General features: G+C 47.9%; 1 protein-coding gene across 8 annotated transcripts in view; it reads left to right on the top strand.

The window, feature by feature from the left end:
* The window catches only part of TMEM94 (transmembrane protein 94), an 805258-nt gene that overhangs the window by 543715 nt on the left and 234186 nt on the right, over positions 1-27357 (top strand). For all 8 annotated transcript variants that reach the window (XM_085617011.1, XM_085617013.1, XM_085617005.1 and 5 more), the window contains one exon: positions 25505-25604. In XM_085617011.1, coding sequence (XP_085473137.1) covers positions 25505-25604 — 100 coding nt within the window. The remainder of the gene's footprint in view (positions 1-25504; positions 25605-27357) is intronic.

Genomic DNA, 27357 nt, shown 5'->3' with positions numbered 1-27357 from the left:
GTGGGGTGGCCTTCTCTAGAGGATTAAGGGTTGAAGGCCCAGGCGATTCCTCCCTCGGGGCGAGGGGTTGCAGGCACTTTTGTGCCAGATCCATTAGTCTCCTCTCCAGAGGGGCCCTGCCTCTGAAACCGCCCGACTATGGAGGCAGGTCAGTGACCAGGAAATATTGGGTGTCCTCCTCATAGTAGTCGTCAAAGTCCTCCATGGAGACAGTCTCTCAGAGGGCCTTGAGGCAAGAGGTAAGTATCAGGTAAGTATAGAGTTGGTCACCCACCATGTAAGAGGGCTGATATTGGCTTGGCTGTGGACCAAAGGTTACAGTCCCTTAGGGAAGAGACAATTATTATTGGGGCTGTGTAGTACACCTGTGGCAGACAGACGCCCTTTATTGTTACGGGCACACTAATTCAGAGTCTGCCAACACGTCTCAGGTGAGAGAAGCCTGCGCTCCTACCCCAAAGGGTGTTCACACTCCAGGCTGGCCGGGGGAATCGGCTTACACAGTCGACGCGGGCGGAGGCTCTCGGCAATGGCCGTAACTGACGTGCTCTCCAGTCTGCATTAGACCCAAGATAAGTGTCCTCGACAGACTTGAGGAGGTGCCCCCCGGTGGCCGGCTGACCGCAGTGCACTCCAGTCTCGGCCTCAAATGAAGCGTTCCCGCGGCCGCCAAAGAGAAGCAGAGGCTTCGTTTCACAAGTAAACCGTACCCAAAACCAGGCAAGCTAACAATAAAGCAAATAATATGCTGAAAATAAGCCTTAAGAAGAGTGTCTGCTCTTAACTGACACTGTCTGCAGCAGTGAAGAAGGAGGAAGTTCCCGCAACGACAACACCAGTGTCCATCTGTGATCTCGGCTGGTGCTGCTGCCCATCGGAGGGACTTCTTGGACTTTCATCCCAGCTCTTTTGAAATCAACACCGCGCCTCGCGGCCCCCGCTTCGCGGGAGCCGCTCGAGGGACCGGGACTCTGCTGCAATCACTTGGGGAATTGTTGCTGGTGTGCTGACACTGACCCTGCAAGAACCGGCGTATTCAGGACTGCGAGGACCAGGGTGCTGTGCACGAAGCAGATCAGCCGCACCTGGTCCTCTTCCTGACTCCTCCCCCAACACCTTAAACAGGCGGTGCAGCCCCCTGATCGTGGGCTCCATCTGTGATCTCGGCTGGTGCTGCTGCCCATCGGAGGGACTTCTTGGACTTTCATCCCAGCTCTTTTGAAATCAACACCGCGCCTCGCGGCCCCCGCTTCGCGGGCGCCGCTCGAGGGACCGGGACTCTGCTGCAATCACTTGGGGAATTGTTGCTGGTGTGCTGACACTGACCCTGCAAGAACCGGCGTATTCAGGACTGCGAGGACCAGGGTGCTGTGCACGAAGCAGATCAGCCGCACCTGGTCCTCTTCCTGACTCCTCCCCCAACACCTTAAACAGGCGGTGCAGCCCCCTGATCGTGGGCTCCATCTGTGATCTCGGCTGGTGCTGCTGCCCATCGGAGGGACTTCTTGGACTTTCATCCCAGCTCTTTTGAAATCAACACCGCGCCTCGTGGCCCCCGCTTCGCGGGTGCCGCTCGAGGGACCGGGACTCTGCTGCAATCACTTGGGGAATTGTTGCTGGTGTGCTGACACTGACCCTGGAAGAACCGGCGTATTCAGGACTGCGAGGACCAGGTTGCTGTGCACGAAGCAGATCAGCCGCACCTGGTCCTCTTCCTGACTCCTCACCCAACACCTTAAACAGGCGGTGCAGCCCCCTGATCGTGGGCTCCATCTGTGATCTCGGCTGGTGCTGCTGCCCATCGGAGGGACTTCTTGGACTTTCATCCCAGCTCTTTTGAAATCAACACCGCGCCTCGCGGCCCCCGCTTCGCGGGCGCCGCTCGAGGGACCGGGACTCTGCTGCAATCACTTGGGGAATTGTTGCTGGTGTGCTGACACTGACCCTGCAAGAACCGGCGTATTCAGGACTGCGAGGACCAGGGTGCTGTGCACGAAGCAGATCAGCCGCACCTGGTCCTCTTCCTGACTCCTCCCCCAATACTGTTGCCCTCCATTATATGAACGTCTCCCTGCCTACTCGCGCTAGCGGGACGCGCGCGGGACGCAGCCCGGGGCGAAGACCGGGCAAAGAGCGGGCCGTTTGAGGCCGTGCGAGGTCAGGTCGGGGCTACCCTCTTTTGTATATCATTTTAACAGTTCTGTTGCTCCTTATTTGTTGATTAGTTACTATTTCTTACCCACAGTCTAGCCAGGGGGTTGCCGTTGTTGTTTACCAAGCTATGTCTACAAGGCAAACACGGAGCAAGGCCGCAAATGGCGGCCCCTCAATCATTGGTCCTATGGACGATTTTATTACTCGTACTAACACAGCCATAGACTATGAGATTTCTAAACTCCAGACTCGAGTTTCCCAGGAACTGGCATCCGCTAGGAGATTGTCCCAGGTAATTGATCAGTCAAAAAAATCTTCCCTAGGCCATATAGCTACTGTGGTTACCCCGGTGCGCCCACCTATCCCCCACTGTGTAGTTGCACAGGTTGATGTTCATCACACCCCGGTTCTCCCCACATTACCCCCCACTTTAGAGCCACTGACCCAGGATAGTGCAATGAATTCTCTTAATACGCCTTTTAAGCAGGATGTTAGTTCCAATAATTCTATCCCTGCTATGTTTCCACTCAGGCGCTCTATTAACAAAAAATATCAACCCAAAAAAAGATGCACCTCCCGGTCTGCTTACGGTCGCAAGAAGGCTAAAATTGTGGTTGCACAATAAACGAATTTGACTAGTGCTCCGGCATTAAATTCCATAGAAGGGCGTGTGCCCAGGGATCAACCACATCATGTGGGAGCTAAAGAGGGTCCAGTCTCTGCTCCCTTGACTGCTTCTACGGTCACGGAGTCAGAGGTTGAGGTTGAGGGCCTACATGTAGAGAATGGGGAAAGTAATGAAGGAGAATTCATAGGTTTAGTTTGGGAGACCCTCAAAAAACTTCTTACTCCTCTCGATCTTAGACTCTCACGTATTGAGAATAATCTGCTCGAGATGGAAAAGAGCATCATTGCTCTGGCCACTCTCGGCCTGAGAAGTCTAGAAAACCAGGGTTTTCCTGCTGTTGAGCCACCCCCCCATGGTTTAACCCCTCAAGTCCCGCAAACCTCCCTTCCTGTCCCCGCCACTGTACGTTTGATTCCTACATCAGGGACTGTGGGTGTGGATCCTACTAACACCGCCTCCATACCTAAGGCTCTAAAGCGTCCTACCCCCCAACTATTAGCTAAATCCAAAGTTGGTGCACCGCGTAGGCCCCCTCCTAGCGAAGTGGCGTTACATTCATCTAAGAGCCCTCCTGCTAAGAACAACTTTAGAGGGGGTTACATTGATCTCCCTCCAGAGGCCAATGATCATGTGGTTGTGCTGACGGGTGTCCCTGAGTTAGGAAGTGGCCATCATGAGAACTATGAGTCTCTGAAGAACAAGACAGTTCATTGGCTTAACGTGAATAGACCAATCCCTATTGGACAGAGAAGTAGAATCTTGATGGTACGCAGAACCCCCTGGGTGGGCCCCTCAAAGAAATCTAGTCCCGGGGACTGTATAGTGGTGACCTTTGAGGACCCTCACACAGCACATTACATCTGCTCCTGGCCTACTGGTGAAGGTTCTCTTGTTACACCAAGGCCATTGCCCTTTTTTTACCCTCCGTGTCCTAGTTACACACGGGAAGAGAATTGGTCTGTTGTACACCACCATAACTGGTGGAGCCATCCCAAAAAAGTTCAAGATTCATGTATAAATTGGTATGGTTTCTCCACCTCGAATCGGTTTGCTGGGCTTGAGGAGGTAGATTGACTCGTATGCCAACCGGTTCCCCAGGTCCCCTTATTACAGGCCTTGGGGCACAACGACTCTTCTCTTGTAGTGTCTGTTCCTTCGGTTGTTAGCTCCCTTAGTCTAGAGGGAACGTTTTCTGTTTTACCTATAGAGGAGAGTTTGTATACGCCATGTATTTCCGACTCCCAAGTAGTAGGGGATCAACTGAATCCATCTTGTACTATCCCCTTGCCTCCAATTCAGGATGTTTTGCCAATTCAAAATGTTTCATCAATCAGGAGGTTGTCTGATGTAGCAATAGCACCCTATCACCGCCAGTTTGAGCCACTACCTAGGCTAAACAGATCTACTGCGGAGGGGGTAGGACCTGCGTCCAGTCTGGCCACACTAGATAATCCTCCAAGGGAGATTACCCCTGACGTCCCTTTGCTAAAGATTATAAGTTGGAATGTAGCAGGGCTCGCCCGTAACTTTGAAATCCCTGAATGGAATGCCTTTTTGGACCCTTATAACATCTGTCTTTTGCAGGAAACGTGGTGCCTTGAACCTAAGCACAGAGTGGGCTTTACGACCTACTTTGTTCCAGCCTCCCTTCAATATGGACGTAAAGGCCGCCCGTCGGGTGGCCTTCTTATATGGGTTAATATTGCTTTAGGTTTAAGTGTAACCCAAAAGCCGACGCATTCTCCTGATCTCCAGAGGATATCCATCCTTTGCCCAGGGGGCAGGAAGTTGGAGGTCTTTAACCTCTACTTAAGGGGGGCTAGGGGCGGGTCTTCTACTCTATCCTCCACAGGATTAAGTAACGATCTTTCCGCCTGCTGTATTGATTCTTATATTCTTCTCGCAGGCGACTTTAATTGCTGTTTCGAGCCATTGGCCAGGGAGGATATTTTGGATACCTGGGATGAGGATATAAGGAGAGGCATTCCCACCCTGACCCTAGACCCGATCCCTAAATGGTCCCAGAGCGCGGTAGACATCAATGCTCTCTGTATGGAATTTGACCTAAGATCAACTAATGGTCGATCCAAATCGGATCTTTTGGGTGCGCACACCTATAACAGGATGGGACACACTTCTAGAATAGATTATGTTCTGTTGAATTATAACTTGTGGCCACTCCATTACGATATGGAGGTTATTGCGTCTTGCGATAGCGACCACAATCCTCTCTCCTTAACATTGATTTCCCCCTGGCAGGCTGGGAACATAGCTGAGTTCCCCTACAAGTGGAAAACCTCCCATGAGCTTGCTCCCTCGCGCTGTGGCAGGCGCCTAAAGTGGGCTAAAGTAGCAGCGGATGAGGAAAGGATGGCACAGGCAGGGACCACTATGGCAGCATCGGGCACGCGCCTTGAAGCCCTGGGTACCACCAGCCAATCTGTTTCATCATTATTCACAGAAACCATTGCGCTGTTAAGTCATTTGTTTATTATACCCCAACCCAGCGCGAATGTTGCTGCGAAAAGTGCTCCTAGGGCAAGAAACAAGTGGTATTCCTCTAAATGTCGGGCCGCAAAGGGGGAACTTATTTCTGCAGTGAAAAGTAAGGATGCAGGCAGCATTAGATGGGCGAGGAAACGCTATAAAAAAGTTATGGCTGAGGCAAAGGAGGCCCATGATTATAGTTTTTGGTGGGATTTAGTGGAGGCAAGCTCCAGGAAAGACACCAAGGGGTTCTGGGAGCTGCTGAGAGCTAGGGACAAACCTTTTGATTCCCTGCTTACCTGCAATATTCCTGGCGATCTTTGGTTTGCCCACTTCTCTAAACTCTACTCTGCCCAAAGTGGGGTACTCCATCCTAACATGGGCCTTCTCGCCAGCTTATCAGCTGAGACCTCCATTAATCCCTGCCCCTTCAGCACTGAGGAAGTTGCAAGGGCAATTAGTTGTATTGTTTCTAACAAGGCTGCCGGACCGGACGGAATCCCGGGTGACTTGCTGAAGAAATACCCATTACCCTGGAGTAGGTTAATTGCATCACTATTGAATGAGGTTGTGTCGGGAGGTTCTCTCCCTGACTCATGGAGGGGTGCGGAGGTCGTCCCTATTTTCAAAAAAGGTTGTCGGGACGACCCAGCTAATTATCGTCCTATTAGCTTGCTTGATTCTACACAAAAGGTTGCGGGCAAAGTGGTGCTAGGTAGGATTCTGCAGTGGATTGAAGAAAATCAGGTTCTGTCAGACTTCCAGGCTGGTTTTAGAGCAGGGATGGGTACCATCGAGCAGACGTTTCGCCTTCTAATGATATATTGGAAAGTGGTTGTGCTGGGTGGGGGCAGCTTGTATTTAGTCTTTATAGACTTGCGAACTGCCTTCGACCTGGTCCCACGAGTCCAACTGTGGAATGTCTTAGGTAGGTTGGGTTTACCTCCCTATTTGTTGGCCTTGCTTATAAAGTTTCACGAAAGCAACTTTGCCCAGATTAGGTGGGGTACCCAGGGGGAGAAAACATCTCGTATCTCCGTAGATAGGGGCGTCCGCCAGGGATGTGTGCTTGCCCCCACTCTGTTTTCTCTTTATGTTAACGGAGTGGTGGAACATCTGCTCCAACAGCCGTCAGACGCACCATCCTTGGCTGGCAGAAAAGTACCTACGCTCCTTTTTGCGGATGATACCCTCCTAATTTCAAAGTCACCAGCAGGTATCCAAAAGTTGCTTTCTAGCTTTAAGGCCTTTTGTGATACCAAGGGCCTGTCCATAAATATAAGCAAGACCAAATTCCTTGTTCTCAACCCTCCCAGGAAAGCGGCTGTTCCTCCTTCCCTGGACTCTGTTCCCCTTGATAGAGTCAACGAATTTGACTATCTAGGTATCCGTCTATGTGCCAATATGAGCTGGAAGGCGCATCACCAAAAGGTGTTCTTGACCCACAAGAGGGTCACAGGGGCCCTGCTCAAGGAACAACGTGCCTCAGCTTTAAAACCTATTGGGGCACTTCTTGATATATACAGGGCAAGGGTGGTGAGTGCAGCTCTGTATGGTGCGGAATTGTGGGGTATACAAAGAGTTGACATTTTGACACACCTTGAAAACAACTTTCATAAAGACCTTATGAAATTACCCCACAGTACCCCCACAATTCCCCTCCTGTTTGACGCAGGCACACGCTCAATCAGCGAGCAAGCCAGGCTACGTCCCCTTTTATTATGGGCCAGGATATGGAATGTCCCTGAATTGAGTAGTTACGCAGATGCCCTGAGCGAAATCTTATCCTCATCCGGTTGGCATAAGGTAATCTGGCTCAGGGAGGTTAAGCGACTTCTCTATGACCTGGGTTTAGGAGATGCTTGGGTCAATAGAACAGCACCCTCAAAACAATTGCTCAAAAAGATCTATTGGCTCTGGATGGATAATGAGAGGTTGTGTAACCCCAATCATTGTAAATCTGTCGCCCAGTTTTTGTTAGTCAAGGAGATCCCTTTCAGAGAACCTTATTTGGATGCAATCTCCAACCCAGGTGATAGAGCATTATACTTTAAATTCAGGGTGGGTGTTCTTCCTCTAGGTCTTTTTACGTCTACCTGGAAACCTCCATACCAAACTGTCCCTTACTGTCCCTTTTGTAATTTAAGGGTCGAGTCCATAGCTCATCTGTTGTTCGAGTGTCATGCTTATTCTGTGCCTAGGTCGAGATGGCTGAAGCCTTTATGTAGGAGCCTAGGTACAAGATCATACTTGGAAGCTTTACGCATATTGCACTCTGACGCTCGTCCCTTCTTTGCCTGCTGTTTAGCTAAATTTTTGGGTTGGGCTTGGAGGATAAGATCTGCAAGGAAACAGCTGTTACAGTAATATCCTTTTTTTAAACTTTTAGATATCCGACAGTATATGGAATTTAATAATCATTTTATCTTGTAACTGTATTGTATTATGTCTTATTTATTGTGCGATATGTGTTGTATTGTTGTGCTTTTATGACTAACTGTCGAAATAAAGCTTTTGAACTGAACTGACAACACCAGTTAACGAGCCAAGTGATGCCTGATTGGACGAGCGTTGTTGTTATGAACTTGATAGTTTTTTCTCAGGATTCATGGGATATGAAGTCCTTTATTTGATTATTGTATGTTTAAAATGGCTACTGTTTGGAATTACAGAAGAAAGAAATGCCTAATCCTTGCCTCTGTGTCCTGACATAAAATTAGCATTCAAGACTTTATTGATGTAGGAGCTGTACACTGCCCTAATGATAGTTTCAGGGTATCGTGTCTTTTAAAAAAAGAAATGTATTTAAACAAATTGTATTCAGTTTCTCCAATTACAGTTCGAGCAAGTAGAACATTCAAGTAATTACTATCCGTGTAGCAGGATATCACTTATATACAGGGTGGTAAAAATAAATCACAATTCCTACACAACTTGGCCATATGCCACCTTGGTGTGTTCGTCACATTTGGGACCCGACGAAACAGCCTACGTCCCAATATAATAACTTTTCCCAAACTGCCACCATAGCAAGTGTACCAGTTTCTGAAGTCAACAATTTTTAAGTAATACACATTTTTGTGAAACTCCCCACCCCCCTTCCGGCTGACGTCCGCTCCTGAGCTTTGAAAATCGAAATCCGTTAAGATGCAGCTCAAACCTAGCTGCTAAGAAACTGTTAGTGGGGTGTCTTTCCCAATAGATGGGTGCGTCCGTCTTAGATTGGGGAAGGACAAGGGGGATCAAACTAGATCAAACTAGATCCGGTCATTTGTATAGTGCAACTACAGTAGTAGATGGCCCCATCTATGTAGAAGCGTGGTGATAATGTATAGAGACTCCTACGAAAGCTTCATGGAAGGAGGGTGCTGACCGCCCTAAAGTCCTCCAGCAACAGGTCTCAACTCCTAGTTATTGGTTCCTTTCTTAGGCCTCTCTTCTCCTCTCGACGGATATCTACACTCTCAGCCAGTCCCCACTTTTCCACTTACTCTGTCCAGCTGAGCAGTGTTGGGGCTACCGTGGATTTCCACCACCTAGTGATACCTCGCTTAGCAAAGAGCAAAGCCAGATCTGCGAATTTAGCCTGTACTTTGCGCTCTTTACGCCTTTTTATATAGTCCCAGTAGAGATGTATGTGCTGAATGCCACCCCATGTCACCTACCACGTCATTTAAAGTAGTAGTTAGGCCACCGCAGTATCTCCCAAAGCTGGGGCGTCCTGCTCTGAGCATCTAGGCCAGGACGGCAGGAAAAATGATATGTAACCTATGCGGAGTCAGGTACGCTCTTTGCATCACCATATACTGGATAAATTTAAAACTGGTATTGTGGGATACTTGTTTTGGGTATTCTAAAATCGATGCCCATTCTCGGTCTGTGAATGGCCTGCCCATACCCTGTTCCCATTTCGCACGTGTTGCATTTAGTGGAGATGGGCAGTGTGCACGTGTACCTCTATCTAGCCAGCGAATTAGGTGGCTACCCGTCCCCATAAAAAATATCAAATGGACCAACTTGTGCGTATTTGGAACTGCCCCATCTGGTGCCTAGTGTCTTTTTCCCTTAACGTGTCCGACTGGCATGAGTCAAGAACAGTGCCTCATGGACCCCCCCGCTCGTTCGTGAAATCCGTGTGTGTGGGTAATAGTTTGTCCACAAATAAGTTCCCACTGTTGACACTTCAGCCTGTATCCAGGGTTCTAATTTATGAGTAGTTAGTGTACCCAGAGTGGTGGGAATACCCAAAGGTGGTATATTGGGGGCGTACGCAGGGAGACTATTTGTATAGGTTAATGCCTGTTTTCAGTTTGTAAGTGCAGTGTTAAGGAGTGTTCCTTCAGAGTGTGGAATGGGAGTACCCAGGGAGAGCAGTTTGTGGAGTATACCCTGAGCCAGTGGATGTTCCGAGTCAGCAGTTTCCTGCGAATTCCGACCTGCTAGCCAATAAGAAAGCCACTGCAATTGACGATAGACAGTACGCATGGGAATCCGGGGCCCCCAGACTTTAGTGTTAGGTGGAAGTTGTAACTTAGCTAAGCTCAATCTTCTACGACCCGTGTCCCATATTATGCTAATAAGAAGTGTATTCAATCTAGTAAAAACTGCTCTCTGGACTACTACAGGAAGGTTAGTAAAGAAGTAGAGTAAACACGGGAGCACAACCATTTTAGAGATTGCTAATCTCCCTCCTACTGAAAGGGGCAACTGCATCCAAAAAGCAACTTGAGCCCTCAAAGATCTGATCGCCCTGTATAAATTCCCTTCTACGAGATCTGTTTTTGATCTATAAATTTGTATCCCTAGATATTTGAAGGTGTTATGTGCAGTTGTTATGTTACGGTTTCCGAAAGGTATAGCCAGCTGTTCTGTAGCACTGAAGGGAAAGGCATGGGATTTTTCATAATTTATTTCCAGCCCTGTTATGTATTCGAATTGTGTGAAGAGCTGCGCCGCGAGTTCCTAGCTATTGCACAGTTTCCTAGTATATAGGATAATATCATCTGCGTAGAGTGATATAACATGATGGGCTCCACCAAGGTTTATGCCCCAGCCTGCCGAAGATGGGTATCATGTCTTTATTACGTAGGATCTGGACATGGTGTCTTGGAGATCTAGGATGTGTTTCTAACATCACTTTGTGCAGAGCAGGTATGTACGATTGGGGAATGCTGTGGGGGAATGCTGTGGTTCAGATGCTTTGGTGTGCATGCTTGTACAGGTGCAGTGATATGGAGAAGTGTCCATTGGGTATCTGTGAGTCTGAGTACTGATTGCTCTACTTAAGTGTTTGTGATGGTTGTGTATGGGCATGTGCAGAGAGCCCTTATGTTTGTAGCACTAATTGGTACAGAGAAGCTACTCAAGAGAAGAGTTCAATGCAGAAGTGCTCTGTCTGTATACTCTTTCCTCTATAAGAAGAGTATGGACCCTCTTACATACCCCTTGCACAAAGTCAACGGGCACATGGCAGGCTAGTTACCATGCATTCAACACTGTTGGACTTATTTCCTACTAGTATCTGACACTTTGCCACAAGTGAGTTAGAGATGCTGTAGTGGCAGGGTGAAATTACCTGGATTCCTTTCTTCCACCCTAATGCTTTAGGCTCCATAGGCTCATTCCAGATGGAAAGGCTACTTCCCTTATGATTGATTGGTGGATTCCCCTGGGGACCAGGGTCTAGGATCCTTCCTCACTGAAATAGATAGGTTTCCGTTAGATAGTTGTTCTTGTGGAAGCTGAAGGCAGAGACAAATGAACCTCTGTATTCCCCTCTGTCGACTATTAGTCAATGAGTTCATAAGATGTTCTGAGCTAGTAAGGATTACAAACCCTACTGCAACTCAGTGTAATGTGTCATATTTTCATTAAACCTTCAAAATAATGTAAATTCTTATAGAACTGATGTTGTCACCTTTTTTCGCCATCACTTCTTCAGGCAAGTATTGCTACTTTTCCTTGAGGCTCAGAACTAGGTACTACAGTGAACTCACTGAAATGTGAACCTACCTGGATAAGATTGACCCACCATTCACCAGATCCTTGTATATAAAATTCAGGCTGGGTACTCTGCCACTTGCATCTTTCACCTGTAAATGGAGGTCCCATGCAGTGAATGGCGCAGCCTGTCCTGCCTGTGGAGCAGCACAGGAGACAGGTGCTCACTTACTTTTTTTTGTCCAGCATATACCAGACAAAGAAGATGCTGGATTGTACCCTTATTCAGACTTCTTTTAATAAGGCTCCACTAATGAGCCTTGCGGATCTGCGGGTCAGATGCTGGATCTTGTGTGGCCTTTTCTATAGGTAACATTTTAGAAGCAGTCTGGCCTGTTCGTGCCAGGATAATCACGCAAACACTAGAATCCAAACATCAAGTACAATCATGATAGTTGCCACTGTAATCCTTGTCTAGCCGATTATTAAATATAACCTGCCAATACATTTAAAATTTTATAACCTAATTATACTTTTACACAGTTGTTTTTTTAAATTATGCTTAAAATTTTTAAATTGCCCTTGAGCAGAGATTTTATCCAATCCAAAATCTTTTATTGTGGTCTTTTATCTGGAAATGTTTTATCTTTTATTTATTTGATTAACATTTCAATGTACCTCCTATTGTATGTTGCTTTTATGGTCGCTGACATAAATAAAGTATTAAAACGAAAAAAAAGGTGAACTGGCTCCTTTTAGGCTTTGATGATCAAGTAGCAGCAAGGTCAAACATTTGTGGGGGGGACGCTAGGTGGCGCACTAGCGAATGGTCGCCTTCGTGTAGGGCACCCGCAGTCCGGCGGCATTTATCCGCTTTAATATCCTTAAATGGCAACTTGGAGGGCTGTAATTGCACACAGAGATTGAAAGTGTGGTCCGGTGCTGGCTGGCCGAGTTTCAGTGATATCGACGCGACGCCGTGGCAGTGAGGGTGGAGAGACGTGTACCGACGCCTGCGGATGGTGTGCTGAGGGTCCGTGGGAGACGTCCGTGAAACCTTCCTCTTTGTAATGTGCATTGGCCTGCCGGCGCTGGGCGGTGGAGCTGAGCGGTATTATTGGAGAGGCATAGCGGCTATACCTATCGTGCAGCGAACGCGCCTCATCCGAGGTCACTGGTAGCAGCGGTCGACTACACCGGCCCTGGCATCGGGGCTGCTGGCAGTGCAGGAGTCCTGAGACCTGAGAGTAGGAACGCATTGGGAGGTTATGGTACGGTGATGTTGGAATATCCTCTTCTCCCCATTGCCATCACATGCTGATTGTAGCGTGATTGGTTCTGCTAACTTGGGGATTGCAGAGCGTTCCTGCCAAGGGTGCGAAGTATTGTCCTGACAGCGGATCGAGATGGGCAAGACGGACACGAGACAGCCTAAGCTAACGTTCGACTCCAGCAAGAAGGTGACTAAAACTGGGGAGGTGTCGCAAGTTCTGGAAGGAACGAATGGAGCCGCGGGGTACTCATCGGCTGCGACGGCGAACCTGCAAGAGGTTTTGCGCGAGATGCGCCAAGGGTTTGCGACGATTGCTGACAAAGTGGTTAGGATATCGTCGCAAATGGATGCAGTGGTGCATAAATTGGATGCGCACGAGGAACGCCTGAAGGGAGAGGAACAACGGATATCGGATACAGAAGACACAGTGACGCAGCACACCTCGCAGCTATCCAGAATGGACAATCTGCTGCGCATTATAGCGTCCAAGAACGAGGATTTGGAGTCCAGAAGCAGGCGCAATAATGTCCGCATAGTAGGTATTCCGGAGATGACCAATGTGGGCAAAATGGAGGAGTATGTGGAAAAGATGTTGCTAGCGGCGGTTGGTTCGGATGTGTTTTCTCCCCAATTTATAGTGGAGAGAGCACACCGTGCTCTGGGCCCCAGACCGAAACCGGGTGCGTCCCCCAGGCCCATCATTGCCCGGCTATTGAACTATCGTGATCGTGACGCGGCTCTGAGAGCGGCACGGGGCACGCGCTCCCTATCATATGATGGTAATTCCTTTACGTTGTTTCCGGATTTCACTCCGATAGTCCAGGAGGAGCGTAGGAAATTCCTAGCTGTGAAGGCCAAGCTGCGAAACTTGCAATTGGATTATGCGCTACTATATCCGGCTCGGTTGCGAGTCACGTACCAGGGCAGGCAAACATTTTTCACGACTCCTCAGCAGGTGGAGGACTTCCTCTAGCAATACAAGCGAGCTCACAGGCCTGGTGCGGTGGCGGAAGCTGAGCAGGCACCACTCCACAGGGAGATGATGGATGGAGAACAGTGAGTGGGGTGGACACTGATCGTGCACTGGATTCATGGGGCACGTAAGTACTCTGAATGAGCAATATGACTGGTCGCCTTCGTGTAGGGCACCCGCAGTCCGGCGGCATTTATCCGCTTTAATATCCTTAAATGGCAACTTGGAGGGCTGTAATTGCACACAGAGATTGAAAGTGTGGTCCGGTGCTGGCTGGCCGAGTTTCAGTGATATCGACGCGACGCCGTGGCAGTGAGGGTGGAGAGACGTGTACCGACGCCTGCGGATGGTGTGCTGAGGGTCCGTGGGAGACGTCCGTGAAACCTTCCTCTTTGTAATGTGCATTGGCCTGCCGGCGCTGGGCGGTGGAGCTGAGCGGTATTATTGGAGAGGCATAGCGGCTATACCTATCGTGCAGCGAACGCGCCTCATCCGAGGTCACTGGTAGCAGCGGTCGACTACACCGGCCCTGGCATCGGGGCTGCTGGCAGTGCAGGAGTCCTGAGACCTGAGAGTAGGAACGCATTGGGAGGTTATGGTACGGTGATGTTGGAATATCCTCTTCTCCCCATTGCCATCACATGCTGATTGTAGCGTGATTGGTTCTGCTAACTTGGGGATTGCAGAGCGTTCCTGCCAAGGGTGCGAAGTATTGTCCTGACAGCGGATCGAGATGGGCAAGACGGACACGAGACAGCCTAAGCTAACGTTCGACTCCAGCAAGAAGGTGACTAAAACTGGGGAGGTGTCGCAAGTTCTGGAAGGAACGAATGGAGCCGCGGGGTACTCATCGGCTGCGACGGCGAACCTGCAAGAGGTTTTGCGCGAGATGCGCCAAGGGTTTGCGACGATTGCTGACAAAGTGGTTAGGATATCGTCGCAAATGGATGCAGTGGTGCATAAATTGGATGCGCACGAGGAACGCCTGAAGGGAGAGGAACAACGGATATCGGATACAGAAGACACAGTGACGCAGCACACCTCGCAGCTATCCAGAATGGACAATCTGCTGCGCATTATAGCGTCCAAGAACGAGGATTTGGAGTCCAGAAGCAGGCGCAATAATGTCCGCATAGTAGGTATTCCGGAGATGACCAATGTGGGCAAAATGGAGGAGTATGTGGAAAAGATGTTGCTAGCGGCGGTTGGTTCGGATGTGTTTTCTCCCCAATTTATAGTGGAGAGAGCACACCGTGCTCTGGGCCCCAGACCGAAACCGGGTGCGTCCCCCAGGCCCATCATTGCCCGGCTATTGAACTATCGTGATCGTGACGCGGCTCTGAGAGCGGCACGGGGCACGCGCTCCCTATCATATGATGGTAATTCCTTTACGTTGTTTCCGGATTTCACTCCGATAGTCCAGGAGGAGCGTAGGAAATTCCTAGCTGTGAAGGCCAAGCTGCGAAACTTGCAATTGGATTATGCGCTACTATATCCGGCTCGGTTGCGAGTCACGTACCAGGGCAGGCAAACATTTTTCACGACTCCTCAGCAGGTGGAGGACTTCCTCTAGCAATACAAGCGAGCTCACAGGCCTGGTGCGGTGGCGGAAGCTGAGCAGGCACCACTCCACAGGGAGATGATGGATGGAGAACAGTGAGTGGGGTGGACACTGATCGTGCACTGGATTCATGGGGCACGTAAGTACTCTGAATGAGCAATATGACGGGGGAACTTGGTTGATACAGACATTGCACTGGACTCGATCTTCTGCATATCTCTCAAGGGTTGATGAGCAGGGAGACATGGGCGGGAACATTGAGGACTTTGCAGTATTGGAAGTGGCTCCGTAAATAATGTATATGTTTCTCTTCTATAGGTTCTAGATTGCATTGTGTTTGGATGAGTAATCTAAAGTTGCCAATGATTATAGCGCCGGACACCCCCTCTGGGTCATCGAGTCAGACTACCGGATTGGTGTGAGTCTGGAGTAGATGAGGGGGAATTAGTGGTGCCACCTAGATATGATCCCCGAAGGGAAATACCCTAGAGTTTATGGGGTGGTGTGGAGATAAGATTAGCCCTTGTTCATGGGGCAATTGTGGGAGGGAAGGGGAGGGAACATGGCTGGCAGGTTGGGGTTTGCTTCAGTGGGAGGGGGGAGGATGGGTGGGAGGCAATGCAGGGTTGGGTGTTTGGAGTTTGGGGTTGGGGGAGGGGGTCTTGGGATTGGGAGGGGAGTTTTGTTCACAGAGAGAAATGGGAATGGAAGTTTATTGGAAGGCTGAGTTGCTTATTCATGGAGGTTCAATGCTGTGGCTGTTGTGGCTTACACTGATAATTGCACGGGTACCTGTGCAGGGGGTGATACCGGGTGCCATATGGCTGCTAGGAGTGTGGGAATTTGATGAGAGATGACTGAGAAGGCAAGGAGAGGGAAAATCACAGTTTTATCATGGAATGTCCGTGGATTAAATGATGCTAGAAAATGCAGAAAGGTGATGGCTTATTTAGAGCAGCACCAGGTACAAATTGCATTATTGCAGGAAACACACCTTAGTCCCCGATTACATTATACTCTGGCTGGCAAATGGGCGGCGGTACGCAGTTTTTCGTCCTATTCAGGGTATGCTTGGGGGGTGGCGATTTTAATCAAGAAGACGGTGCCTTTTGTGAGGCTGGGTGAACATGTGGATATAGACGGAAGATTTGTGGTGTTATGGGGCAGGCTGGGCACTGACACAATCACGATAATAAACTGTTATGGTCCTAATGTGGATTCACCTCCCTTTTTCACACAACTATGGGGAAAGATACTTAACACTGGTTCCATGCATATTTTATGGGGTGGAGATTTCAATGTGGCGCTGGCCCCGGGATTGGACAGGTCGGATAGCGGTCCTCACTACAACAAAAGAGCGCGGGATGCTTTAGCGGGTATCTTGGAGGAAGGGGGATTGATAGATAGTTGGAGGTTTGTGCATGCTGGGCTGCGTGAGGGTACACACTTTACAGCATTTGCTAACACATGGGACATACTGGATTACTGTTTTTTGTCCCGGGGCTTAGCGGTAGATTTAGGAAAGGTTACGCATCTGCCACGGGCATATTCGGATCATTGCCCGGTTCTGGTACAGGTAGCAATCCCGGGTTGTGGGAGCGCTGCCATACATTGGCGTATGCAACCCACAGCCCTCCTGGATCCCCTGTTTCAAACAGAGCTGGGGGAGGAGATCGCAGAGTTTTTGCCCCGCAATAAAGGCTCGGTAGCTAGCTTGGAAACCATCTGGGAGGCATTTAAGGTGACGGTCAGGGGCTACTACATTTCGAAGAGCTTTGGGGTCCTGAAAGTCATACGAGGGACGCTTGCAAAATTGGAAGTAGAACTTAAGGGACTGGAGACTAGGATGAACCGGGAGCCGATGGGCCCCACTCATAAAGAATTCAGAGAAAGGCTTACGCAGTATGAAAAGGAAGCGGATAGGGAGGCTCGATTCAGAGGCAAATACTGGCAGGCTCGTAGATATTGCGAGGGTGAGAGACCGGGGCGCGCACTGGCAGAAGTGACTCAGCAACCGCGCTACACGACACACATATTGGAGATATGCACATCGGAAGGGGTTACACATCGGGATACAAATGGCATTTTAGGGCATTTCACTTCACACTACGAAGAGCTTTATACTGCACATAGCGCTGGCGAGGTTGTATTTGGGGAGTTTCTGGATGATGTGGCGTTGTGTTGGCTGAGTGATGACCACAGGCGGTTTCTTGGTGCACCGTTTGAATTAGATGAAATCCGGGAAGCAATTCTGTCTCTTAGCAATGGTAAGGCGACGGGCCTGGATGGGCTGCCGGCGGAATTTTATAAATGTTATATTGATATCATGGCCCCAGTCCTAAAGGAGGTCTATGAGGAGTCTCTGGAAGTAGGAGTGTTGCCGGGGTCCATGAGGGAGGTGTTGATCACCTCGTTGTTGAAGCCGGGCAAGGACCCTGCTGACTGCGATGCGTATAGGCCGCTTTCTTTGATCAATTGTGACGCTAAAATATTGGCGAAGGTGCTGGCCAATAGGCTTTCGTTATTAATGACTAAGATAGCCCTCCCGGACCAGTCCGGGTTTATCCCTGGGAGATCTACGGCCCATAATTTGCGTACCCTTTTCTCACTGATGCATACAATAGCGCCGGAACTGCCAGTGGCTGCTGTATTTCTTGATGCTACAAAAGCATTCGATTCGGTTGAGTGGAACAATCTATTTGCTATTTTGTACAGGATGGGGTTTCCAAAGATATTTGTTGCCTGGATACGGTTGCTGTATACTGACCCGAAGGCGAGAGTTCTGATCAATGGTGAAATGTCGGGCCCGATCTCATTACCAGAGGTACCAGACAGGGTTGTCCATTGTCCCCATTATTATTTGCTATTGCGATTGAACCATTAGCGTGCCGTATCCGACAACTGCATAAGCAAAGTGCCTTTAAATGTGTCCAACGTCAGATAGATGTGTCACTGTATGCGGATGACTTGACGCTATATGTGGTGGATCCACTAACGAATCTCAATCCATTGCTCAGAGAATGTTTGGTGTTTGGCCGGTTGTCTGGTATACAAATTAATTGGAAGAAGTCGCAGTTTTTTCCCCTGACTCCTGCGGTGCACCGCTTCTCATTGGACTATCCGCTTGAATGGTGTGACTCGGACCTACGTTATTTAGGGATCCAGATATCAAAGCTTAAGGAGGAGACAGTGCGCTTAAATTATGGTACTGCCATTGCTAAACTAACTGAGGATGTGACGCAATGGATTTCTCTACCTTTCACCATGGCTGGGAGGGCCTCACTTATTAAAATGGTGGTGTTGCCCCGGTTTTTATATTTGTTCCAAAATGTCCCGTACTATCCGGGTGCTTATTTTTTCCGGACGCTCCGCTCAGAATTAATAAGATTGTTCTGGGCTGGGAAGCAGCCTCGATTGGCATGGTCAATTATTACCCAGCCCTATGGTGGAGGGGGATTTGATGTCCCTGATTTTTTAGCCTAATATCTAAGTGCTCAAGCCCAGTTCGTGTACCACTGGTTTGCGCCTACGCCATTCATGCCGCAGCTGGCTGTGGAAGACTGGATAGTTAGACCGCTGCCACTGAGAGGCATTATTCAGGGCCCAGTAAGTGTGATCGAGACGCCGGCCATTACGGTGACATGCACGATCGATGCGTGGCAGCGGATCCTCCGTAGGGTCGCACTTACGTTCTTATATGCACCAACATTGCCACTGGCTTACCACCCGGGGCTGTCCTTGTTGCAGGAAAGGGAGTTCCAGGGGATGTGCGCTGGGCTGGGGGTCCGCTGCTGGGGAGATTTATTCCTGAATTGTCGGTTCAAAACGAAAGAACAATGGTTCCAGGGGGTTCAGCCCACACCGCTAGATGTCTTTTATTATATTCGGTTGAGGCAGGGGCTGAGGGCTGTCATACCGCATTTCCCAGAGGAACCTGAAGTAGTAATGCCTCTACAAGTTTTACTTACGTCTGAGGATGGTAGGCATCTAGTTTTGCACTTGTCCTGGAATATTCGAGAACAAAGTGGGAGTGGAGAGTGCAGAGCGCTCAGACAGTGGATTGTGGATATAGGGAGAGACATAACGGAGGCGCAGTGGGCGTATTGCTGTGGGTTAACTTCCCAGATATCGGCTAGCTGCCGATTACGAATTATTCATTATAAGTTCCTGCAGCGAATGTATTGCACGCCTGCGAGGAAGTTGCGGTTTCGCCTAGCAGATAATGACAGGTGTGAGCGTTGTCACTCAGAAGGGGCCGGGTTTTTGCACTTGGCATGGATTTGTCCGGAAGTGTCTGAATACTGGACGCAGGTCCACAAAGCGCTGACGGTTATGTTAGGAGACACGATTGAATGTGATCCGCTAATGATGCTGCTGGGCTATACTATGGGCATACCCAAGGTGCATCGGAAATTTGGGAATATCGCAATTTTGATGGCGAAAAGGAGGGTGGCATGTAGGTGGGGGAGGGGCCGTGCACCGAAATTTAAGGAGTGGATGGCTGATTTACTATACTGTCAGAAACAGAACACAATATACGCAGAGACACAACCATTGAGTAGTAGAGCCAAGGACATATGGGACCCGTTCAGGGCATACTTAGCAGCTGATGCCATTTCAGGGGGGGACGGAACTCTGGAGGCAAGCGGTACTGGTCCTACAGATGCAACAAGAGGTCCGGAGTAGTGGGCTAGGGATCTGCTGGGTTGCTGTGCTTGGCTGGAGGATGATGGGTGACATGTTAGTGTTGTACTTCTAGCAGGAGACGTTACAGCTACGATAGCACGACCAATGATGCGGTGATGGTTGGCCGGACTGCCCAGTATGGGAGCTGCCTAGGAGTGGGAGAGGGGAAGTGACCTGGCATGGATATAGTCGGATGGGATGTAGTAACTAGACCATAGATGTGAGAGGCATTGGTTGGGTGGTAGAGATTGCGGAAGGTTTTATGGAAGGTTAGCCCTTTACTGCCGATTACTCCCGAGGAGGTTGGGGCAGGAGCTACTGACGTGCGGGGTAACCGACAGGCTTGCGTATCCGGGCTGTAGGGGGGGCCACTGCTGTGTACCAGGCATGACTATTATAGCTGCGACTTTCTGTTTCGCATTAGACTGTTGGGTATTTATCCCTCCGATTGACTTTGCCGATACTACACAAAGTAGAAGCGTGAATGTGCACCAAGTATACCTTTATGGACATGAGATTGATAAGCAAAGAGCTGAAATGATAAGTGGGATATGTTGCAGCACCTCGCCGCCGGACCTCCGGGTTGTCGGGCAACTGGCTGTGTATATAAAGGCTGGTGAAATGGGGGTATTGTGGACGGTGGACGTCCCGAGAGGTTGTAGGCGCGAAGCTGTAAAGTTGTTGCAACTCGTTAATAAAGGTTTTTGAACAAAAAAAAAAAAGGTCAAACATTTGTGACTTGCTCTTGGAGAATGTTATTGGTCTAAAACATGTAGTTCAGGCAGTACATATTTCACTCACAATTAGTTATCTAAACGGTCTTATTTCTTTTAAGAAAAAAACGTGCATTAATCAAAAATGCTCAGTTACTTTATGAAGTTATGTAGCATTTATCTTGCCTTATGCTACCTCATTAATTATGTTTATACCACTATCTATGCTCAGCGCAGAGAGTTAATATGTGCAAGGATTACAAACATACATGTATTTAACCTAGAATTTAACCAAGCACAAAGTCTACTGTCTGGTTCTCTGGTGCGTTCATGTGTTACTGTTTAGTAGCCTATTGTATTTGTGAACTAAAAGAGGAGTTTAGTGACTTTGTGAACTCACAGAAGAGTTTAGTGTCTCTGTGATGTTGGGCTTGCCAGTTCAGTTGTTCTGACAGGGAAATTGCAGTAAACAGTGAGCTGTTCCACAGCTGCCTGGGTTGTTGGGAGCTGTCAGGTTTGCCCTCAGTGGTGTGGGTGCTCGCGCTGCGTTGCAGCATCAGCAGGTTGTGGCTACAAAATGCAGGTGCTGGGGTGTTGCTCTAGCTTAGATGATGACTGTATTGTGCATGGGACACTCCATCTTCATTTCAGTTTGTGGTCGTCTCATCGGGTTCACACATGTTTGTGGGGTGCAGAGACAGGCTATCTCACTAGATGCTTCTTGCAGGATTCTGCATTATCCCATATTGGTTGTATCACTGTGGAGTGCAGGGCTCATGATAATGACAGGCCACCTCACAGGATGCCTCTCACAGGGTTACAAATATGCCTCACGCTTGCAGAAAACAGGGGCTCACAAAGGTGACAGGTCACCTTGTAGGGTGCCTGTCAGAGGGTTACAGGTTATCATCTCTTCTGCAGATTACAGGGTCTAACGTTGGTGATAGGTTACCTTATGGGGAGGGATCTCGCAAATCTACAGGCCTACCTCAAGACTGCATACTTCATCAAGTAGATTGCTTGGGTTGATCAGCTTTGGGTTTGGGTTGGGCCAGTAAAGCGTTTCCTCTGGTCTCACTCTGACTTAGCAGTGCTAAGTACCGCAAGGCAGCATGGGCACAAGGCACCTAAATCTCTGGTGGTAGCTCTCAGCAAGGAGTGCAGTCTAACCACCTTCTCAGCAGGACTCAGCTGCATAGATCTTCTCCACAATCCTAGGAATTTCATTCTTCATCCTTACAGAAAGACAGCTGTGTATTCTGTTTCTACTCCTCTCCTTCCTTCACATTGGTGAGCAGAAGGAGATAAATTGATAGGAGACCTCCTTATGTTCTGTCCTGAGAATTAGTGGTCTTTCGAAATGACTAATAAACACGTTCAAAGTTATATCCCAATATTTAGGAGGAATCTACCTTCCTCCCAGTGCATTTCTCTTTGTTAGCCATAGCTTCATGGATGCCTACAGTGGATTAAACTGTCAATGTGCCTCTTCTGTATTATAAGTTCCTACTTCCAGGCAGAGCGCGCAGGTCACTAGGTCAGATTCTTTATCTGCGTTTCTGACTCTCATGTCACCCCTTAAACTACTGTAATTGGTTCATACTTTTAGTCGGAGCACAAAACTCGTTCCTGTTGATGTGAATTTAAAGCCAGCAGTGCAGCTGGCTTCACAAAAAATACAAAAAGAAGAAAGAACCTTAAGGAGCAGCACTGAGGGAGACATGCTGGTGAGGTTAGACAGTTGTCTTTGGTTGGCACTCACGTAATAAAGCACCCTACTACTTGAAGGTCTTAATACATGGGGGGGACTCCATCATGGCAGCGCACCTCACACAAATCCAACCACGCACATGCACCCCTGTCAGTCAGTCATAAATGCTTATTCGGATTCAGCAATAAATCCATAAAAGCACAAACAAAAGGAAGACAACTATTACTCACTATACAAAAACCAGAGACATGAATTTGAGTAAAACCATTAACCGCACATATGAATATTAAAAGTTATAAAGTGCTACTTCAGACAAAACCAATTAGAACAATAAAAACAAATCCATTTTTGTGCAAGAGTGGAGAGAGCAAATGAGCAAAATACAATTATCAGTCAAAACCAGTAGTTCTCGTGTACCAGTTAGCACCACTACTCCGGTAAGTGAGTGAATGATTTAGAGAAATGGCATAAGCGTAATAGGTATAACCTAAGTGTCTTATACAGATAAATAAAGTATAACATAACAATTCTTAATCTTAAAAGCTATGTCAATTTCATTGAGTACTAAAGTGCAGTGTCTTCCTAATGTACTTACAAGCCCATAAAAACATAGCGACTGAACAACATATAAAAGGATCTGAGAGGGATTTAAAAAAATAAAGTGCTACTGGGGATTTTTTTAAATTACAGCTTTTTAGGCTTGGGATAATATACCTTGCACAATGATATTTATAAAATTATATCGCAAGGGCAGGCTTATAGGTCAGAATGGGTATGTTTATTGGCAGGAAAACCCAACATCAACGGGATTCAATTAATTCGGAATCTGTCTGTGCTGGGAGTTATTCCTAAATAGGAAAACCCTCCCTCTGAAATTGGGGGTATTTTTTGATACAGAATGACCAGTTTCTTTAGGCAGTTGGATTCATAACGATCAAACAAGACCCTTTTCAGTTAAGAAGACTTGAGTTCATACTTGGAGATTTTCTGGCAAGCGCTAGGGTTCTCAAACAAGTTCTTTAGCCCTATATCAATTAGGGTCTTTCACACATAATGTGACCACACTATCTTTTGCCAGTTATCTGAACTAAGACAGTTTTTTTATAATCAATTGAGTAAGGCTCACCATGTCCCTGCACCATATTGAATGCCACAACATAATTGGAGCTAGCTTGATACTGTCAGTCAGGTAGGGCACGCCTAACTCTAGGTGGCAAGTATAGTTCGGAGAGGACTTAGGGAGAGAGGCTAGGCCCTTGAAGAAATTGTCTTCCAGGTTTTGGAGAAAGGCTTACAGATGCCATACCCCAAACGCCTGCTCCGTTAGAGGCAGTGGAAACTGTTTTAGCTTGGTACATTTTTTTGATAGTTTCGATAGGTTTTAATCTTAGCCTTCTAGTGAAGGCTGCGATGGCCCATACAGTCCTCTTCATCACTAGAGCCCTATTGTCAACCATTTGCGCCCAAGACTGTGACTTATCAAGAATAACTCCAAGATAAGGGAATGAATCTACCAAATCCAAATTCCGGGTGCCGCCATGAAAGGAAGGAATTTTTTTACCCACCGCCAGCCTTGGTGCACGGATAAAGGATTTTGACTCATTTACCTCTAAATCTAATATGGCCATAAAGGCTACATAGTCCCTTATTAAGTGCTGGAGGGCCAAACCTGTTCTGGCAATCAGGACGGCGTTGTCTGCATATACCAGTATCGGGACACTGAGGCCATCCAAAATGGGTACATCCATCGTTAACCCCACAAGTGCTTCCTCAACCCCGTTAGTGTAAATGGAGAATAGGAAGGGGGCAAGAACGCACCCTTGTCTTACTCCCCTGGTGATCTTAAAGGGGCGAGTGCATTCCCCATTTACGCCGTAGCAAACTGAAGCTTTAGCACTAGCATATCATTTATTATAGCGGGGCGATCCCCATAGTGTCCATTAGGTCCCATAGTTTAGTATGGGACACGGAATCGAAAGCGGCACTAATGTCCATAAATGCTAAGAAGATTTGATCCCCTTTAGCTCTAGTGTACTTGTCAATTATCAGGCTCAAATTTAGGCACTGATCAATTGTGTCTTTCCCTTCTTAAAATCCATATTGTGCTTCTATCATTATGTTTTTCTCCCTGGCCCACTCCTCCAATCTGCGTAGTAATAGTCGCCCCAATAAATTAGCTGTTGTGTCCAATAAAGAAATTGGTCGATCGTTCTGGGTGTTCTTCTTGTTTCCCTTTTTAAAAATCATAATTTTTATACTAGTCGACCATGTCAGTAGGGGGCCTGTTTTTGCTACTGCATTTAGCACATTCGTGAGAAGGGGGGGCCACAGGACCTGATGAATTAAAAATAGATCAATTGGGAGCCCATCTGGGCCCGGAGCCTTCCCAGCTATACATTTGCCCAGGTCGGATTGGATCTCTTCCAGAGAGAATGCTAAATGCTTTGTCATGGGGAGGGATAGAGGTGGGTCTTCTATTGCTCTATTTTCCCCTGAGCCAAAAACCTGCTCAAAGTGGGCCACCCAGTCATCTTCTCCCACATGAACGTCTAGTGTGGGATCTTCCTGGTTTTTGAAAAACGGGGCTTTAATTGTTTTCTAGAAATCATACCCAAACTTAAAAATTGCTGCTGTTCCAAATTTTTCTCACGCCTCTTCTCTCAAAGAACTCTCCCATAGTTTCCTGGCTTCCAGGTACCTTTTCCTAAGGGATGCTATTAGAACACTATTTTGCGGGTGTGCGTTCAGGCATAATATAGAGATTTTAGTGACTGTGTGCAGGAGTGGTCAAACCATCGGAAGGGCGGGGCGACATTAGATTGTTTTTGCACATGTCAATCCCTTTTTTATTTCTCCAAGAAGAATCCCAAAACAGAAGGTGATTTGATCGGTGGTATTATCGGGATCCAGACAGCTCATTGCAGACTCTATATTGTTATTTAGCATTACTGGGACTATTTTCCCTTTATCTATTTGCTTCCACTTTAGCTGGAAGCCATTTTTCCTGCTCAGGATGGGTTTACTGATTTTATGGGTGGGTAATGCATTTCTCAGGAGCCATCTCCATTGAGGCAAAGAGAATTGCATGATCACATAATGGGGATGGCTTAGTTTCGTCTTGTTTGGTAAAAGTCTGAAGTGTGCCTGAAACTATTATTGCCATTAGCCTGCAACCGTACAGAAAGGGCAGGGATGCCCTGATAAAGAGCCACCATCATACAGGAGGGCTCAGGGCTGCTCTTCACTGGAGGGATCTTTAGCACTTGGAGACCTCACCTGAATACGCAGTCTCTGCAAATGGAGATCTTTATATGGTACCTGGTGGTTATGAGTCAAGTATAACCTATAATCCATGTCTAATTCTCTCCTTATCTCTAGGCCAAACTCCCACGAGGGATCCATCAGGTGAGGCCTCACCTGCAGAACATTGACAATGTGCCTTTACTGGTTCCCCTATTCACAGACTGCACCCCAGAAAGTAAGTGGATGAATTGTGCCATAGAGTTTGTGACACTCATATGTAGTATGATCAGGGAGCTGCTCACTATGCAAATGTCTGTTTCCCACCCTAAAGCTTCTAGGTGAATCCTCCATGCAGGGCATTGTGACTGTTTGTATAGTGCTTCAGAGAAGTCTACTATGGGGAAAAGCATGCATGGTGAGATAACAGCAGGAGCGCTTATAGCAAACATTTACATTAAAAGTTATGTTAAATGTCTGGTTATTCTTCATCTTCCAAACGCCCAGACTTCAAAATAAGCACAGGAACTTTGAGTAGCTTTCTGCCAAGTTACTATAATTGCTGGATTTTGAACCTAACTCCCTCTCGCACCAGCCAAATGATGAACTTTGGAGAGAGGGAGTGCTCTGCTTGTATTATTAATTAAGGTCCAGAGTTCTGTAATTAGAGCTGACTTCTCAGGGAATGATTGTTTATGTTTTAGGTCGAAGTCTACAAGACAGTGCAGCTGTCTGGTTTGCTAAATACATCTTGGGGACATTTAGGGAGTGCATTGCACCTGTTGTTTACCACTGGCTTTATGGTTTGTAACTCACATTTCTCGTCCTGGGGATCCTCATCAAAGTCATAAGCACATGAATTTTCCCGCCCTGTGCGGGGACCCCGGAAACACATAAAACTATATATGTGGAAACATGTATGTAGCTCTAAAAACATATACATATATATGTATAGCACAATAAACACAATGCAGCCCTCCATACAGTAAAGGCTGAGTAATGTAAGAATTTCCTTTGCATATATATATATATATATATATATGACGACAACTTCTCCCTCCTGGACAGAAGACAGGGACACAGCGGGGCTCGTCAGGACGCTTTATTCAAGAAAGTCGGCATGACCGGTTTCGGCTTACAGCCTTTTTCAAATGCCTCAGTCCATTACACAGAGTCCTTAGTGATGATCCATTGAGCTCCTCCCACCTAAATAGCAAGGGCCCAGCTGCAGTTCGTTACTGTGTTGACGCCCAGTACTCCCTTGCCACGGACTACTGATCCCATCAAACACCTGGCTGGAATGTTACGAGCTGCGGTAGGAATCTTGAACGGATGTGCTGGGGGAATTTACGTCCTTGGGTCCCCTACTTCCCACCTTTCTCACGAAGCGGCACCAAGGCTGGAGACACAACTGAATGAATGCGCCTCTCCACATAGTGTTGGACTGCATTCCGCGGCAGCGATCGGTAACCTCAGGTGAGTAGGGTGTCGTGGATATCCGATACCTCGGACACAAATTAGTTTCCACACGAAGTTTCAACACGCCAGTGTTTTCCACGACCACATTATCAGGAAGGATCCCTTTAGGCGCACCACAGGCTGTGCGCGAAATATGACGACAACTTCTCCCTCCTGGACAGAAGACAGGGACACAGCGGGGCTCGTCAGGACGCTTTATTCAAGAAAGTCGGCATGACCGGTTTCGGCTTACAGCCTTTTTCAAATGCCTCAGTCCATTACACAGAGTCCTTAGTGATGATCCATTGAGCTCCTCCCACCTAAATAGCAAGGGCCCAGCTGCAGTTCGTTACTGTGTTGACGCCCAGTACTCCCTTGCCACGGACTACTGATCCCATCAAACACCTGGCTGGAATGTTACGAGCTGCGGTAGGAATCTTGAACGGATGTGCTGGGGGAATTTACGTCCTTGGGTCCCCTACTTCCCACCTTTCTCACGAAGCGGCACCAAGGCTGGAGACACAACTGAATGA

Source organism: Triturus cristatus, chromosome 7 (genome assembly GCF_964204655.1).
Source record: "Triturus cristatus chromosome 7, aTriCri1.1, whole genome shotgun sequence".
Lineage (NCBI taxonomy): Eukaryota > Metazoa > Chordata > Amphibia > Caudata > Salamandridae > Triturus > Triturus cristatus.
This window is presented reverse-complemented; position numbering and strand designations above follow the sequence as displayed.